Source organism: Phalacrocorax carbo, chromosome 1 (assembly GCF_963921805.1).
Source record: "Phalacrocorax carbo chromosome 1, bPhaCar2.1, whole genome shotgun sequence".
NCBI classification, from domain to species: Eukaryota; Metazoa; Chordata; class Aves; order Suliformes; family Phalacrocoracidae; genus Phalacrocorax; species Phalacrocorax carbo.
In genome coordinates this window covers 113,104,469-113,121,342 of record NC_087513.1, presented here as the reverse complement: position 1 = coordinate 113,121,342, position 16,874 = coordinate 113,104,469, and the positions used below count along the sequence as shown (strand labels likewise).

Genomic DNA, 16,874 nt, shown 5'->3' with positions numbered 1-16,874 from the left:
AAAAGAGACCTGGTTGGGTCTGTCTGTGTTGTGCCTGTTCCCCGTGTTGTCCTCCCTGTTGTCCCCCCGCCTTTGGTGATGCATGTTGTCACGTGTATTAAACTGCTTGTGCTGCTGGTCTGGTTGTGACCAAAGTTACACAGAGGTTAGAACGGAACCAGACTGTTTGAGTTGGAAGGGACCTACAGCGATCACTAGTCCAACTGCCTGACCGCTTCAGGGCTGACCAAGTTAAAGCATGTTGTTACAGGCATTGTCCAAATGCCTCTTAAACACCGACAGGCGTGGGGCATTGCCCACCTCTCAAGGAAGCCTGTTCCAGTGTTTGACCACCCTCCTGGCTAAGAAATGCTTCCTAATGTCCAGTCTAAACCTCCCCTCGTGCAGCTCTGACCCTTTCCCAAAGTGTCCTACGACAGGATACCAGGGAGAAGAGCTCAGCACCCCCCTCTCCACTTCCCCTCCTCAGGAAGCTGTAGAGAGCAATGGGGTCACCCCTCAGCCTCCTTTTCTCCAAACTAGACAAGCCCGAAGTCCTCAGTGGCTCCTCACAGGCCATGCCTGCCAGACCTTTCGCCAGCTTTGTTGCCCTCCTCTGTATGTATTCATTCACCTTCACATCTTCCTAAATTAAGGTACTCAACTTGAAGGTTGAGAGACGGTGGGTTTTACGGGTTAGGGTTTTTTGTTGTTGTTGTTTGTTTTTGTTTTGTGGATTGGGGTTGTTTGTTTTTTTTGGAAGCAGCCATGCTGCTGGTGGGGGGCTCTGTAGTGTTGGCAGTGGGTAAGAAACTCTTGACACTGTACTTTAGTTGTAGACATGTCTTTTTATTACATTCATGTAGCTGACACAAAAATCCACCTTATCTGACTTGCTAGGAATACTGTCCCCCTCCTTGCCCCTGATATTCTCCCCACATTTATGACCAAGTCCAGAGATGTTGATTTTTGTAGCTAAATTTTACTTTTTAGTGTCACTCTCAGGAGTATAGAAACATTTGCATGGCGAAGCTAGACGGGCTCTGCATATGAGCTAGGCTTTTGTGGTCCTCTTCATTGCTTGTGTTTCCAGGGGCCCTAACTGGGGAAATCCTTCCTCTCTTGGGTGTGTGTTTGCACGTGCGTATGCAGGTCTGTTCTTCATTACAGATATGATAGCAAAATTTCTGCTGAAGTCTTGCAAATATCTCTGGTAAGCACTTGGTTGCTGAGTCGCTCAGCCCTCTGAGGAGGGGGAGCACTTACCTCCCAACTGCTCCATGAGATAGCCTTGTAAACTTGGCACTTAGTCCTGCATATTTTTGGAATGTTTTTGATACTTATTTTGATTTCAGGGTGGACAGATACTTGGGTCTGGGTTTCAGGAGCATCCTACTGGTACTTGGAACACGACCTGAGGGAAGTATTAACACTAAGATATATGGAATAAATACAACATATGCCTCAGGACCTTGTGAAGGGTGTGGGTGAGGAGAATGGTTGGCTGTCAGAAGATAGTTTTGAGAAAACTATTACTTCCTCTGCAGCCTTGGAGACAGACTTGCTCTTAATGTATTTGTGGAGCGGGTGATCCTTGAGCTGCTGTGGAGGAGTGGGCAGTGCACTGTTATGCCTTTTTGGCATGGCTATTTGCGAAGCAGGCAGGAAGGACTGAACACAAGTATTTACACTTGGGTTAAATAGGTGATAGGGCAAATAAACACCTCTGACTTCCCAGGAGCTTTTCAATGGAGTCTGTTTCTCAACCAAATTTCAGGTGCCTTTTAGTTCAGAGAGTGTTTGAACTTCTCCAAAGCTGATGGTTTTTTGTTAAGGAGATGTGGGTCTTTCCAGGGTTTTCTGTAGTTTAGGGACGTGGACTTTTGATACTGTTTGCCAGAAACATTTGTCTTCCAGGAGGGAGCAACTGTACTGAGCAATTTTACTGAGCAATCAGTAAAATGTTTTTTGACCTATTTCTGTAGGCTGTTGACAACAATAATTGGTGCTGCTGTTTCTGTGTTAACATTATACAATAAAATGCTGTTTCTAAATTATTCATGTTGATTTTGAGAACCTCTTACTCTTGCGACACTGTTTGTCTCTAAGGAGAAGTTGGGAGATGGAAAATTTTCCTTGGTTTTGACAAACAGCCGTCTTAAAGTTGTGGGAGACAATAATCTGGTGTTTCCTCCTTTTCTAATTTGGGTCCTTTTTTTAATTATTTTGTTCTGACTGCATTTATAAGAAAGTAAGATTTTTTTCATTACTTACATATGTGAACAGGTTTTTAAATGGAAATAGTCTCTAAAGGATTTATTTTCTGCATAGTTGCCTAATAAAACTAGGAGGAGAACTAGTATTTTATGGCTTAAATAGGAAGTCTGGCAGTCTGTATTCTGTTACTCTGCTGTAAAGTTGCTGGTTAACCAACGGGCAAGAAGCCATGGATTCGTCAGGTGACATGAGCCTATATTAGCATGGCGTTCGCTCAGTTTGAACTGTAGACTTCTGGAATTGAGCAACGATCTTCACTTGTAGGGTGCAGCAGACCAGACATAGGCCAGTGGAAGAAACTCAGGTCTTCCCACAGGGGTTAACAAGGTTATCTCATGTTTTGCTCACTGGATGTGTAAGGCCAAGCACAAAGTCCTTTTATATTAATTTTATATTACCTCAGTTCGTTTTAGGAGAAAATAGCTATAAGCAGCCCCGCTTCAAAAATAGACTTTCTTTCAGTTTGCTAATAGTCACAGAGGAAGTGAACTGCTTTGCATGCAAATTGGTGCCCCTTTAGTTAATGAGAAACCTTGAATTTCAACCTGAATGAGGTATAAAAGTTTGGAGGAAGCACAGGCATGGGCTGGAAAGGTGACGTGTTACTTGGGTACACTTAATTCTTCACAATATTTGAACCCCGTCTTGAATTTTATTGTGAGCAGAAGTTGTTAAACCTTAAAACTGTAGTCATTGACTTCTTGGTTGAAGGCCTGGAACTGGTGTTAGCATTAAAAAGGGAAAGCAGAGAGGGATTATTTTAATCACCTCCTAAAATAAGGAGGGCATTTGTTCTTGTAAGTTGTAGATACGGAGGCTGCTACTGAATGTCCTCTCTTTGAAAGGAATTGCAAATGATGTAATTAATACAAATTAAATATACTTTGAAGGCTTACGAAAGTGGCTTCAGATTAGCATTTGCAGAATAAAACAACCTAAAACATAGAAGCCATCTAGGGACCTCTGGGGAATGTTTTTTGATGTTTTGATGTTTAATAATAGTACATACAAGGTCTGATGCTTATTTTCATATTATGTGGTACCCCTTAATTGTAAATTAATAGTGGAGCTATCTGGAGTTGAAGTTTTGTTGCTTTGGTCCCTTGATGGGAAACCTTTTGAGGGTAAAACCTTGCAGTCTGTGTTTTCTGAGTGTAACGTCAGTTGTGAACAAAGCCATCTCTTGTTGTTGAAATAGGGATTATGAAGAACTATTAGAAAATATACTAATTACTTTTGTAACTGTGGAAAGCAATGACGGAGAGAGTGGATGAAAAGAGGGCTACGCTTTCTGTCTTAAATAATGGTGTTTGGTAGGAAAAGGCCTTTTGATGTTAAGATGAAATGGTAATGAGCGAAAAAACTCCAAATACCTAAACCATTGCTTTTTTTTTTTTTTTTAATTTTGTAATTAGATAAACTTTTTTCAGTCCTCTGTACTGTGGTGTCTTGGAAATCGTATAAATGGCATCCAGCATGCCATGTGGATGTGGAGTACACGGAAGCCCTGAAGACCCATTGCACATCTCCTCAAACAGATGTGTTGAATTACCGGGGCTGGAAGAGGGGAAGGCAGAGGCATCTCTGTACTACATCTTAATATGGGAAGGAAACAGACGTAGGGACATCTTAGTCTTTTAATGCTTGTGTGATGTCTTCCCCAACCCCCACCCCACCCAGTATTTAAGTCCACTTTTTGACATCAAATAAATACTTGGAATGGCTGTTTTTTCCCCTCTCAAAACAAACAGAAAAATACCATGAAAAACCTGTTTTCAAAGATGAGCTCCAGTAGTTAAACAGCATCATTCATGTGGCTTTGCCAGGACTCTGCCTTGTTTTGTCCTAATTTGACCAGATCTGTAAATATTTCTTTGATACCATCTGATGGGGAAAACAGCTGGATTATGTACCTCTTCTTTTCTTATCCAAAGCAGTTCTAATTGGTAAGCAGTTATATACCTGATGGGCTTTCTCTTACAGAGTTGTCTTTTGATCCCAGTCTTTGGTGTTGATTGGATTTTTTTCTGATTTTTTTCTTTTTTTTAAATATTCCCCACCTAAAGAATGAGTTCTTTCTGTGCTTTCTCTTTGAGAGTAGGCAAAATACTGAAAGCCTGTAATTAAAAAGTATTTTAATATTATTTGCTGTCAAATGATATTTTAAGCACTTCAGCATTTAGCTGCTCATAAGAAGGAAACGAAGCAGAGGAGCATGCAGAAAGATGCACGCAACTCTGGGTGAAATGAGTCCTGTGGCTGGAAGACAGGCCTGTGAAATGCTGAAACTCTTTAAGGGGGAACCTGTTGTCAGTGTTGACCATTACCACGACCATGTGTCCTTTCTTTCAGAACTTGTACCCTTATGATAGTTTTGAAAGTTAAAATTATTGAGTAGTTAGCTGTTTCTTAATTATTGTTTTCTGTACCAAAAACGTTAGGCTGGTGCTTGAACATATTGTGACATATTAGACTAATGTATTTACAGAGAGCTCTGAATAGTGTACTATTGATTGAGGTAATTTTTTTCAGAATCTGGAAGTTGCCACTTTTCAAATTTAAGTGTTTCCCATTCTAGAAATTGATATCTGATCCATATGCCTTGTAAAAGTGATGAGTAGTGTTTTATTTGGTCTTTGAAAACTGAATATACTGTGAAAACCCGAGCATAACTTCTGGAGTTAGCTTGAGACGGTGTGCTAATTGGTCTGTTATTTAATGATTTGCCAAGAGGCAGGGGGAAAAAAAAAAAGCATGTGCTGCTACTTTGAGGTCATATGCAAAGCAGACAAAATACTATGTGATTACAGTTTCATTAATGTGCTTGGAGTTTTTACTTTTGCAGAATACTAATAAAGCAAATAGTTGTTGTTAATGTAATCTGTGTCGCATGAGTTACTCTTTGGGAGACTAATCTGCCCGAGAGCTTTAGGATTAGTCAAGGAGAGATTTGCCACTACAGGCGTTATTTGACACGCTGGACTGTAGCTTTGTGTTATTCAGCGTTACTGCATGGAAGCTGCTTATCTATGTAGATCGGTGCTGTAGATTGTATAATTGCATTGTAATGCAGATAATTTTTCTTGGCAGGGGATGAATTAAAATGAATTAAACCATTGGCTGTGAAGAAAACTTGATTGATACATCAAATTCTTTACCAACTCACTTATATTAGCTGGATATACCTTTGATGTGACCAGTGATTCGTGAATTCATGTGTTTAAAATATTATGACAGCATGTGTGGGACAAATCATTTATCACTGCATCTAGTTTTACTCTCATTTCACTCTGGCCTTTTTTTTTTAGTTGTTTTTTCTTTCTAAGTGTATGTGTTTTAAAAGAAGTGCTACTTCCCCCCCCCGGAACACTGCTGTTCAGTCTCCTTTGTGATGGAATTGCTGTTGGATGTCTCGCTTAAAATCAATAAAAGTTCATTAGGTTTTATTTCACCAGTAACTTGCAGAGACTAGAAACCTCTCTTGAAAGTAGTTGTTATCTCAGCTAAGTTTAATCTTTTCTTTTTGGCTTTGCTGTGATAGCGAAGCATCAGCACGATTCAGTCCCTGGGGAGAAAACCAAACTGTATTTCCTCCCATTGTGCTGTGAAGCTTGAGGTCTTCAAGACAAACTTGATGGGAAGGGAGAGGGCTGAAGAGCAAGTGGTTTGTTTCTGTTTGTGTCATATGCGATATATAAGTGACATTTTTTTGGCTCTTACCTGGAGATCTCAGGAGAGACCCAACAGCAGTTTCTAGAAAGCCTTTTGCTCCCTGGAGAGCTTTCCTAGCACTGCCCTAGTGAAAATATAGTTGTGGTGTTGGGTAAAGCTTAGTCTTCAAATGCGGCGCAGCCTAGATGCACATTGAATACATCAGCTGGAAAAGTTATGCATGTTTAGTCTTCCGAGCTGTTAAGCCGAGGTAGAGGCAAAAATCTGTGCCAGAGGCTGCCATAAGAGCTGAAGGTGGAAGATCTGTGTAAAGCCATGAGACATGCGGGTGATTGTGTTGGAGGTGAGTGCTTCTGGATGTTTGCACGAGAGATGAAATGGTGTGCAGTAATTTTGTTGGATTATCCCTTGTTTACTGGGTTTTGTGCTTTTTCCTACCAACAGATGCCACACTGAACACGAGCAGAGTTACAGTGCAAGGTTGGAAATGGGCATGCAGGCCTTATCAGCTCAGGATTACTTGTCATAATGAAGTTTTTTAAAACATATGGAGCTACTGAGGTGTTTATAAAACTCTGGGGTTTGTGCAGGTGGGAGAGACCCCAGGTTAGAGAGGAGGCCCAGGCAGTAAGTGTCGGAGACCCCCACTGGTGCCAGCCAGTCCAGACCAAAGGAGCTTGAGAGGTTTCACGTGTCTCTTATCTTTCTCCTCCAATATGCATCAGCCTTACAAAACTAAACGACAACAATGCTTTCTTGAATTAATTGCTTTAACTTACTGTTCTTAATTCAGGAATGTGTCATGGATTAAAATAGATCCTCAAAAAAATCAAGGCTACGAGGACTGATCTTTTCCAGACACCCATTTCAGCAGGTGCCTTGGCAATGCTCTTGTGTTAAGTGGCAGGGCACGGGCAAGAGAGGCAGCGTGGTGCATCTTGCTAACAAGTTTTCATTTGCTACTTCACTCTGCTTTGTAAAATTAACAAAAGGCTGCATGTTATGTAGGCTTGCCATGGAGGGCTGCATAGAGAAATGGGAAGAAATCAGAATAGGTGTCATCAGAAATATTCTTCTTAACTATCTGTTATTTAACATAACTAATTATTTTGGACCAAGAATGGATTTTTAGCTTTATGGATTTCAGCTTTTTCCTGTGAATTTTGTGGTAGTCCGAATGAATGCAGAGGAAGACAATATGTAGAAGAGTAGAGTGCAATATGTAGTTTAATGCCGTAGCTGCAGGTTTTTGGCCAATGATTTGAAAAATGTATACGTTTTCCTTTTTTTTAATGTCAGAACCACTGTCAGTCACTGTGTTTTTGACATGTTCACTCGTGGGAAAATAGAAGTAAAGCTGCTGTGAAGCGTATGCTTGCAAAATGGAGCAAAGGGAAATCTTTTAGTCATGCACTCTTAATAGGAGTATCTTGCTCAGGTGTTGTCAGAAGGCCTAGCAGATGTTCTAAATCTGGGATAACTAAGGTCAACATCAAATCTGGTAATGTACCCCTCCTTTGACTTCACATCAAAGAATGCTTCTAGGCTTGACTGTTGTGTTTTGACCATCATCTCTTCAGAAAAGCCTCCATCAGTGTTGGCTGTTTCTGTGGATCTTGCAGCAAGAGTAAGTCCTTGACAAGCAGGAAGCTGCCAGTTTTCAGTCAGAAAAAGTGCCATAGCATATCAACTTCTTAGTTTCTTCAGAAATGAAATATCAAGTGGCAAAAATCTTGGATTAGAGGCGTGTTTTATCGAAACAGCACGGAGATAGCACAAAAGCTGTCTAACGATTAGTCTCTTCTCCTGTTAAAACTTCGCAACGTCACTGCAAGTTTCACAGATGCCATGCTGAAAATGCAGTGTATAAAACTGCTGCTTATTACTAAAGGTGAGAGGCTTTTATTTTAAACACCAGGGCGAAACAAGGATAGCAAGCACTTAGCTTCAGATATTAAATAGTTTAATGTGTGACTTTTTTTTTCCCCCTGATCTAAAAGGTGATATTTCCCCTCTGGGTGTTTACAGAAAATTAATGTGAGAGCTTAGTGTTGCACCTTAGCTGGAGATAAAACAGACAAATCCATTAACCTACTATCCTTGCTTTAAGGACACTAACAGAGTTCAACTTGGGAAGTTGAGTATTTGAATTATTCATGATGATAATCTAAATGCTTTAGTTCTGTTTACAGAGTCTGTTAATTGCTCCAGTATTTCTTTATTATTAGAAACATTTAGCTGTCCTAATCAATAAGATGAAGTGCTGTGCTGAGCAGTTCATTAGTATGACCCTGTCAGCTCAAAATATAGGGAGCTAAATGTGAACATGACTTGCGCTGGTAATTTCATTAAGCTGGGAGATGTCATGTCTTTTCTGAAGGGAATGAGGTTTTAAGTAGGCAGTCATAGGTTGTCATGTTGTTAGAGTTAAATTGATAGCACTCTGAGTAAACAGCCACTCTCCCCCGCCCCCACCCCCAACTTTAGCTGTCTTCCTAGCTGAGGAAAAAAAACCCACCAAAAAGCTCCCTATTATAAAGCACAAGGCAATGTCTCCATAAATTTACAGCTTATGATTTTGAGTGGAAAAAAAATTAAAATCTGCCACAGCATGACTGCTGTGTGCTTTATTAATTTAATAGAGATCCCAGTTGGAGGAGCTGACTGTGACTAGAGTTCACGTTCATACATGTCACCTGTGGAATGACTCGTTTCTATTTTTATCGAAATTTTGAAAGGGTTATGTTCATCTATAAAGGAAAAAAGTAATTAATTTGGTGGATTTTTTTGCAAGTATTTGTTACAGATGTGTCATGTTTGAGATGCTGTCTGGAGTTTCTGAAGGTGTTAGAAGGAGTAAGCGTGTGATAGCCGTACTGATCAAGGCAAGCCAGACAAGGTGTCATCCCAGTTATTGGAAAATTCTCTAATTGGCCAGTGGAAGGACAGTGATGGCTGACTGTTAAATCATACAGAGCTTAGAAGTCCCACAGGAGAAGAGAAATAGAGATAGTAAAGGGAAATCTCCGCCAGCAGAAATGTTCCTACTTTTTTTTTTTTTAAGCTAAATTGTGGTACCGTGTTAACATCTTTAAAAAGGCAGGAAAATAAGTGTTCTCTCCTTTTCCATAAAAAATGAAATACTTGTTTTAATTGTGGCATTTTAACTTACAGTGTTAAGTTAATGTGTTAGGGTAGTTAAATGTTGAGTCCTGCAATGCTTCTTGGCGTGATTTTTTTTTTTTTTTAATTACTGCAGGCATATAAAATTCCTTTTTTTGTGTGTGTGTGTTTGTTTAACCAAAGAGTGGGGGAACTAAGATACAGTGTTTGCATACCTCTTGTAAGACAGTAATTTTGTTTCTTAAGTTTTTAATGAATTTTTAAAATGCTTTTAATTTTCTCTTTGAGAAGCCTTCCAGCTAAAAGATTAAAAGATAAAAATAGGTATTTAAACCTAATTGCATACTCTGCTGTACCTCGAATGCAACGAGCTCACCTTTGGAATATGAGGGGCAGTGGAGAGCCATTGATTTCTCTCTTGAGGAACCTAACCCAAAAAGGGAATGTATCTTTGTGTTGTCTTTCTCAGATGGTAAAACTGAAGCGAGTACTTTCAGCTTACACCTGGGTTGGGTACACCGGTGGGAAGAAGGCTGAAAGAAAGAGTTCTTGATTTGCCTTAATGCTGTGGTCCCATGGGAGGGATTTAAACCAATGTTGAGGTTTGTGGGGGCGAAGGGTTAAGTTGGTTTATAAATGCAGGTAGGAAGCTCAGAGATGTTCCAGAGTTGCGTTTAATTGGGAAGTTGTTGAGGGCAGGTCTGATGTTCGGCTTGGTTCCCCAGCTGTGCTCAGGTCTTCAAGGTGGGAGGCAGCTGCTGGCGCTGGGCGGGCAGGGGCATTGCGGGCAGGCGAGGGGGGGCCCTGCCCACTGCCTGCCTTAAGCCTTGGGGATTTAGTGCTTGTTCGGGTAGGCGCTGTTCTACAATACTTTGCTGTGAGCAGTCCTTTTTTGACAGCACCCCAACCGCTGCATTTTAGGGTCCAGAAGAGTTTGTTTACAGCTTTAAACTCCGTGTTACACTATTGTGTTCTGGATTTCTGTGAAGACCTTATTTACATTTCTCAAATCTGCCCCAATCAAACAATTGCAGCTTTTGCTGCCATGGCTGGGTAAGCCTCGGGTTTGGTTCTGGTTTGCTTCAGCTGTCCCTGCTTTGGATGGACTGAACTGTCAGATTACAACTTTTTCCCCCCCCCCCCCTTCTCGTCGCAGGTGCCTGCTGATGGAAATGCTGGGTTGTTGGCAGAGCCTCAAATTGCCATGTTCTGCGGGAAACTCAACATGCACATGAATGTGCAGAATGGAAAGTGGGAATCGGACCCCTCCGGCACCAAGACCTGCATTGGGACAAAGGAAGGGATTCTCCAGTACTGCCAGGAAGTAAGTCCTTTCCTCGGGAACAGCCGCGCTGGTGGTTCTGCTGAAGCACCAGAGTGCAGGCGCGTGCTGGAGAGCTGAGTCTGTAGGGACCTTCCCTTCCCTTTCTTTTTCTTTTTCCCTCTTCTGCTCCATTGCCCTTTTGTCCTTTTTAAGAGATCCGCCTCAGAGCCTGTTAAAACAGCTTCAAAACCTGGTTGCTGGGGGTCACTGAGGCTGTTGGACAATTTTGTTCCTTTGTCTTCTGCCCTTGAGGGGTAATTTTGTGTAGTATATGCCCAATGAACTTCTTGATTGTAAAGTATTTTGAATAAAGCTGAGGTGGCAGTTTATTATTTAAAATGCCCTTGTTCTTTCTGGGCTGATCTTCAAAGAGTCAGCTGTAAGACATCTTTTGTCATCCTACCATGATACTGATATGCACCGGGTCAGTCCAGAGTTATTGGTCTCTGCTGCACACTGAACCATTCAGAGTTTCTTAATCGAAAAAGCTTGCCCTATAGATGAAGTCACAAAGACTGATTTCATATTTGAGAGCAGAAACTTATTACCCACTCGCTTATGTCCTAAGAACAGATTGTGGATCTAATTTTGTTTTGTCTCCATGCTGTGATAGTGTGATAACCTCGTACCAGTGTGTGACAATTTGAAAAGAAAGCATGGATTTCATGCCATGAAACAAAAGGGCACAGCTTGAGTCGCTTTAGTCCTTATGTCTTCCTATACTATTTCTGCCTTTTTTTTTTTTTAGCAGGGGCTATTGCTTATTGCCATAGCAGTAGCTGTCTTGCTTCCTAAATGTCAAACCAATTCCTGTGAAAAATGCCTCTTTAGAAAATAAGATAATTCACTCTTCAGATCTCTGCTCTCTTAGCATCTTCATTCCTGTCCTTTTACCCATTGATTGTTCCTTCTGTTTCTTGCAGTGTTCATTTTTTCTGAGTTTGGGCTTTATGGTCTAGAATATTCATTTTAAGGAAGAACTTGTAATGGCTATTAGAATCAATTCTTCACTAGTAGCTTTGTCTTTTTACTAAAGGTATTACTTTGTGAAGTTCATAGTATTTTTGTTTACCACTAACAGAAACCTAACCTACTAGTAAGGTTTCAGAGTTTGGTTTTCCATTGCTTTCTTTGAATTATCTAAATAAAGTTGATTTATACATAGTGAAGTTGTTGAGGGTGAGGGAAGGAGTAAGGAGATGGAAGTAGACAGTGAATAAAAGTCCACAGGGTAGTCGTTGGGGTGGTTTTAAGGCATGAAAAGCTCAGTAGGCTGGAATTCTGTTACAAATGCTGCAGGTAGGGAAGGCATTCCAGAACAAGGACTGGGAATTGCAAATCTCAGCTGAGTGTCAGGTGATCTTGAAATTTTGGGTGGCATTTAAAAAAAAAAAAAAAAAAAAAGGCCTCTTAAAAATAAAGTGAAGAGGAAAGCAGAAGTAGGCAGAAGGTAGTAGCCATATACTGTTAGATGAGAAAGGGAATAATAAGGAAAGCTGTGACTGCACATAAGGAAAAACTCCATTATGAGAATGACCATGCAGTGGTACAGGCAACCAGGCAGGCTGTATAGAGTCTTCATCCCTGGAGCCCGGGAGAGCTGAACTGGACGAGGGCCCAAGCAACGTGATCTGGTGCAGATGTAAGCCCTGTTTGGAGCAGAGGAAGCTCTAGTTGACCTCTGTAGCTACCTTTTAACATTCATTTTTTTGAGAGTCTGAAATGTTCTCCTGATTGGAGAAACAGAGGAGAGACCACCTGTTACTTGTGGCTCTAGGGGTAAATATTTACACTCCGGTGTGATGGTAGCCTTGATTTGTGCGCTGACAGTTCATTAGCTTAAGATTACATGATTGCATTATGATTTTGGAGTGTCTCTTTAGCTGTGGTGAAAAGCATAGCTTAGAGGGTTTTGCCTTGTGGGACGAGGTGCTGGCAGGTCTACTCCCTGAAAATGGGGTGGGTGTTTCACTGGTTTCAGTTGATCTACATTATTACAGGTGTGCAATTAAGCAGTGTGCTCTTGTTAACTTCAAGTGAGCAGTTCTGCTGCCGGGATCTGGCTAAAACCCTTTTCTTTGCTGTGCTCACCAGTAGGCTATCTGTCAGTGGGAAACTGCTGATGTCCTGGCTGCCCTGCCCTATCCTTACTCGCTGAACACACCTGAGCTGCACAGTACAGCTGGCTGTAGGACACTGATGGAGAAAGGGGCAAGCTGGTCTGGGGTGAAAGAGCACGTGGCAGCACCGGGGCTCTCTGTCAGCCGCTGGTTTGGGGGTGGGGAGGAATTGGGTGAGCCCCTGGTTTTTAATACTGGTAATAAATTCAGAAATAGATAGCAAATATTAGGAAGGTCAGATCTGCTGACAGCAAGTTAAAACAAAAAGCCACATGGAAGTGGATCCAGCCTGGCAGTGTGGAAAGAAGCTCCCTGTTCAGTACAACTCTTCTCTGTAGCCTCCCCTGCAGCCCTCTGGCTGTAGCATGGTGGACTTTGGCTTTGGACAGGAAAGGGTGCTACTGCTTTGCTTCTGTTTAACTTTCCCATGACCTGACAAGAGAAACAGAAGAGTCAGATAAAAGCACCCACTTCTACCAAAGAAATTAATTTGGAGAGAAGTGCTAGTAAGTGTACCTCAAAATGGCCTCTCAGCTGTGGGCAACCCCTTGTTACTTGATGCTCCAAAGATGCCTAGTATCCTCGGAGTAACAAATGAGGTGGTTTTCCTCTTGCCTTGTGCTGTTTACATTGGCTTTGAGGCAGCACTTGCTATCAGGCCCAGGGAGTGGGGTAAATTTGCATATTCCCATTAGCAGGAAGCCATAGGCATCAAGGCTGAGGTGTGGTACATCTTGCATTGGAATAGTATGCAGGTAAAAACCTACTTCATTACTTTTGCCAAACACCACCTTCTTCCTTCCTTCCTTTTCTCCTGTACATGCTGCTTTTTTCCCCAAAGGGAGGACTGGTACTTGTTGGGTGCGTTTTTTCTCAGTATAGGCAGAGGCTGAGCAAATATGCTCTGCTAATCAAGCAGGCAGGTACTCTGCCTGAATCTGAATCTATGTTCTTCATGCTCCCTGGCACCATGGCAGCTTCCTTGGTTCTTTGGTCTTGCTGTAGCAGCAGCTGTTAGTCCACCCTGCTGAGGTACTGGTTTGTTTTTTTTTTCCCCCCAGCACTGAGCAGAGCCCTGAAATGACAGGGAGCAAGGGAAAGTAAGATTTTTCCCTGCATCTTGGTGAGAAATCTGTCCATTCTGGTTTTTGTTGCAGATACCTTGCATGGCTCTGCAACAGGTGTGATTATGGCTGTAGTGCAAGAGAAGATGCTCTTCTGCCGTAGATCCTGTAAAATTAGCTTATGCACCCAGTTCCTTGTACACAAGAAGTGCATCGAAAGGAGCCAACTGGGCAGAAATTCAATGAGTAAGCACAGTGGAGATCTTGATCTATGGCTCCTTGGGTCTAAAATAATACAAGTTTAGTAATTTGTATCATGAAACTCCGGTTAATCCAAAATGATGCTCTTTGTAGCGTCTGGCTTTGTTTTCTTCCATGGAAGGTATCTGACAAAAAATAAAAAATAAAATCTCCCCTTTCAGCAGGACTTAGAAGTAGATGTGTTCCTCTGCCTCCCTGTAGCTGTTTTAAAGGAGCTTTTCCTGGCAATGCCAGGCCAAACGCCTGGGTGGTGGGCAGAGTGCTGGGCTGGAAGGCGCATGAAGTACACTGGGGCTTATATTTCCTTGGAGCCTTTTATCTTTTCCTTGAGATTGTCATCATTGCCTCTTCTTGTCCACTGCCAACGTAGGTGGATTTTGAAGTCTTGATGCAGGAATTAGCATCAGGGGAGCATTGCAGGGGCAGAAAGGGAGGAACGAAGAATAAGCAGAACCACCTACATGTTTTAAAGATGTTATGTCACTTGTTGCTTCACTTCTTTTTGAGTGGGAGCTCAGTGCAGCACAGGAACTGTCTGGATTTATATTTGGACAACACATCACACAGTTTAAAGATGACAAAGCTCAGACTGTACATTGCTTATTTGAAAGGAAATGGAAGATACTCGAGTGCTACCTTCTAAATTCCTTGAGTTCAGTTAAACTCTGCTGCCAAAGTCACAAGAAGTGGTTCTGGAAGCAGAGTGCATCCATCCCCTCCTCTGCCCTCAAATCTGCACATTCTCCCTTGTTCAGCGTAAGCTGCTGGCCCTTTTTTTTTTTTTTTTTTTTTTTTAAATATAGCAAAATCAAGCTTGCTTAGGTGGAATAAGATGCTGGTTAGAGAAGTACAATTTACTAGTGGTATCTTTTAATCTCAAACTAGCTAGCATGTGGCTATATTAATTGTACCCGTTACTGAAAAATAAAACATCGTGGGCCTGATCTGCAAACAGCTGTCAAATGCAAGTGCTGCAGGCACCAGAGCAATGTTGCATTAATGTAAATGGGGTGGTTACACCCGTGTACGTGCCAAAATCCTCAATGTGTTTTGAGTGTACTAGCTGACACTTCAAATCAAGCCATCGGTCAATCTAGTCCTGCTGCTGACGCTGCAGTACCAGCTGTTTCGGAGGGATGTTGGAAAAACCCTGCCATACACAATTACGGGGTAACCAGCCCCCTGGGGAAAGTTTCTTCCTAACAGCCCCTGATGGCTGATTAGCTCATGTCCTACAACACGTGGGGACCGCTGCTCCTGGATTTTGCTTTTTGTTGTTTTGTGGAAGAAACCGGGTACCACCACCCACACATGTTCAAGCACGGGGGTGGCACATCACTGTCGAAGGAGGGTGTGTTTTGGAGCAGGCTGTGCTTGTGCTGGAGGCCAGTCAACTCCTTGTCTTGCTAAACAGTTCTTATAAAACCAATCTGGAGCCTGCCCTTTGGCAAAGTAAGTGTTTTCAGAGTCACATAAACACGCAGAGTAGGAATTTAATTTAGGTGTGTTCAGTTCCCTGTTTAAACGGAATGAGTGTTCAGATGGAAGATATTGGTGTATGTTTTCTTATATTAGCAATTTTGAACAGCTACTATGTGCTGAATTTTATGTCTAGCAATTAGGATACACTATATGAGTTCCTTGAAAGACTGAAATTATTTTGCTGTCTGTGCTGAACTCAGTGTACAAAATGAATTGTAAAAACAACACTCAGAGCTGGCAAAAAATTCATGTTGTCTAATGCATGCTTTTTTTCCCCACTTAGCTTAATTTGGAGGTGCTTGTTTCCATTTTAAGTATCCATGGAATTGAACAGAAATGAAAAGAATGTTTCTGAAATATGGGGTGGGTTTTTTTGTGGTTCCCCCCTTACCCTCCCCCCCCCCCCAAAATCAAAACTGTAATAAAACCAATTTGGGTCTGGATATCACGTACGTGCCTGAGTGGACGGAGTGTAAACCTGGGAGCCTGGAGATCTAGCCTCACCTTGTAAACAGCTGCTGGCTCACTGCAAGATCTTTGGCTAGGTGCTTAGAATAACTTTCAGATGTAGAGCGTATGTTGGCTTTGGCAAGTGTTATACCTGGCATCTCTGCAACAACATTGTGACTCCTTGGTTTCTTTTGTGAAGTCATGACATGTCCATGTTCTTTCTAAACATCGAGATCCGTGAGCATCTTGCACTGAATGTGTATTTCTTCCAGAAGTCCTCCCCAGAAATAAAAAAATTAATTATAAATACATGCTACTATGCTCTTAAGTATATCTTTGTGTTACGTGGAGCGGAAAATAGTAGGGTAAATTCAGATAATAGATGATTCTTTATAATTGTTGACAGAACAGTGTTGACATTTCTAATCTCTAATCATAATACTTCCAGAAAGGATGATCTTGTCATTTGCTCAAATATTCTGTGTTTATGCCATGTGTTTAGGTAAGTTGCTGGTGAAACACAAAGCTATTTCTTCCCCAGATCTAGTACAAGCTGGAATGTGACCATAATGAGGCTTTCACATTAATTTACCCCACAACCTCTGGCTTCAATGTAGTCCTCAAGTCCCCTATTTTGTAGGTGGGCCAAAAGGGCCATCAGACAACTGCCCCTTCTTTACTTTTGTTTACTTGCTTGCCTCCCTATTGCCATCATCTTGGATAATCATCATGTGCTTGTTGCCTTCACCAGGCAGGATCTGGCAGGCAGGCAGGACTGATGGCAGCGGTTCCCTCCCTTTCTAGTCTTTGTCCTTGTTGAGAGCTTCTAGAGATTTGTCAAAGGGTTTGTTGAGCTGGCAGGGATGTTGAAGACTTTAAAAAGAAAAGAAACAGTTTGGTCTTCTCTTCTCAGAAGAGAATTTGAGATGCAATGAAAATGGTCTTGCTGCTTTGATAATGGTTTCTCTCCATGTTACCTTGTCATTTTCATCCTAATATGAATTGTTGTTTTTATCTAGGCTGCATAATATGCTCTTTCTAGTTTCTCAAAAAAGTAGCCACTGCACTGAAGAAGAAAATTAATTTTAAACCTGTGCTGCTCTAAATTCAGCAGCCTAAAAA

At 41.7% G+C, this 16,874-nt stretch overlaps 1 protein-coding gene across 4 annotated transcripts in view; it reads left to right on the top strand.

Annotated features, from left to right (window-relative positions):
- APP (amyloid beta precursor protein) overlaps nucleotides 1-16,874 on the top strand; it is a 226,668-nt gene that overhangs the window by 35,501 nt on the left and 174,293 nt on the right. For all 4 annotated transcript variants that reach the window (XM_064470153.1, XM_064470144.1, XM_064470139.1 and 1 more), the window contains exon 2: nucleotides 10,208-10,375. In XM_064470153.1, coding sequence (XP_064326223.1) covers nucleotides 10,208-10,375 — 168 coding nt within the window. The remainder of the gene's footprint in view (nucleotides 1-10,207; nucleotides 10,376-16,874) is intronic.